Source organism: Empidonax traillii, unplaced genomic scaffold (assembly GCF_003031625.1).
Source record: "Empidonax traillii isolate 1590-97213 ecotype Southwest subspecies unplaced genomic scaffold, ASM303162v1 scaffold52:size1600334, whole genome shotgun sequence".
NCBI lineage: Eukaryota > Metazoa > Chordata > Aves > Passeriformes > Tyrannidae > Empidonax > Empidonax traillii.
The window spans coordinates 1467601-1469319 of record NW_020955245.1 but is presented as its reverse complement, the minus strand read 5'-3'; the positions used below and the strand labels follow the sequence as shown (position 1 = coordinate 1469319).

General features: G+C 49.0%; 1 protein-coding gene across 1 annotated transcript; it reads right to left on the bottom strand.

The window, feature by feature from the left end:
* Positions 1-303: 303 nt before the first annotated feature.
* On the bottom strand, positions 304-976 carry SMAD6 (SMAD family member 6). The gene has a single exon (XM_027879261.1). It carries the CDS (start codon positions 952-954, stop codon positions 331-333), a length of 624 nt encoding a protein of 207 aa, XP_027735062.1. The 5' UTR covers positions 955-976; the 3' UTR covers positions 304-330.
* Between the last annotated feature and the right edge of the window lie 743 nt (positions 977-1719).

Below are 1719 nucleotides of genomic sequence, written 5' to 3'. Positions count from 1 at the left end.
AAAAAATCTGTATTGAAAGAATTATATAAGCCAAAGTGCATTTTTTGTTTTTTGTCCATATACACATTGCACCATACATAAATAATTACATTGTAAAAATGACTCCATAATTACAAGTATAATATATATTTTCATATAATATATAAAACTTTATATTAAATCTAGGTAGATGATATTTGGGATAGTCTGTGTCTTTTTTTTTTTTTTTTTTTTTTTTTTTTTTTTTTTTTTTTTTTTTTTTTTTTTTTTTTTTTTTTCCCCCCCCTCCGCCCACCCCCCCCCGCCTTCCCCTCCTGGCGTTGTCTTTCCTTTCGTCGAGAGGGCCGAGCGTCATCGGTTGTTGCTGAGCAGGATCTCCAGCCAACACGGGCAGGACGTGATGAACTGTCTGGAGTAGCAGGGCCCCCAGCCCTTGGCGAAGCTGATGCGGACGCTGTTGGGGTCGTAGGGCCCGTCCGCGTACTCCAGGTCGGCCGAGTGCTGCAGGAGGCACGACCTCTCGTAGTCGAACACCTTGATGGAGTAGCCCGGCATGACCTTGCGCACGATGAGGGTCCTGCAGTTGGGGATGTCCAGTGTCGGGGAGTTGACGAAGATGGGGTGCTCGCTGCGGTTGTAGGCCCACACGCCGTCCGGCTCCTTGCTGAGCAAGATCCCGTAGCCGATTTTACTTCGAGTCCTTCTCACAGTCTCGCTCCTGTTGTCCAGGTTTAGCTGTCCGAGGCAGAAGCCGTTTCCTTGAGGTAGGTCGTAGAAGATACTGACAGACTGTTCGTACACTGTGTAGAGGCGGCCCACGCGCGTCCGGTGCTCCCAGTAGGCCACGTTGCACCAATGGCTCCTCTTCACGGCGTCGGGCGACGTGCTGGCATCTGCGGGGGCAACACAGGACACTCCGTGACCACCTGGAAACGGCAGGTGTGGAGGGGAAGGAAAAGGTTCTTCCCACCCCATCGGCTTTGCTCGCGTGATAACTGAACTTGTGCTCAGCCCAGCGTTTGTGTTCAACACAAACTCCACACTCTGCCCAAAATTCGTGTTCGGCACAAGCTCCATGCTCTACCCAAAATTCATGTTCAATACAAACTCCATGCTCTGCCCAACATTCCTGTTCAACACTAACTCCATGCTCTGCCCAAAATTCATGTTCAATACAAACTCCATGCTCTGCCCAACATTCCTGTTCAACACTAACTCCATGCTCTGCCCAAAATTCCTGTTCAACACTAACTCCATGCTCTGCCCAAAATTCCTGTTCAACACAAGCTCCATGTTCTGCCCAAAATTCATGTTCAAACCAAAGCTTGTATTAAACCCCAAGTTTGTGCTCAACTGCTGTGGTGCTGCACCCTCGCTTTCAAAGCCCAGCTTGTGTTGAGCTGAGGCACAGGCATGTCCACAACACGCCTGGATGACTGACCCAACGTTATCCCCACTGTGTAAATATTCCTTGACAGTGACGCCGACGTTCCCACAGGGAATATGAAATCTGAGGAAGCACTTCATGCCAAGGGGGAGTAGCTGTTATGAACTACACATGTCCTCCTAAAAACCCACTGGAAGCCTCTCCAGACAACAAGAAACATCTTTCTAGGAATCACATTTGGGGCAAGGGACAGACACTGCCAGAAAGCTGTTTAATCCACGATGCCTCCACAATTAATGATGTCTCCAGAAGGAAGACGGGAACTCTCAGCCCTGAAAGAGCCCCCAAGAGGG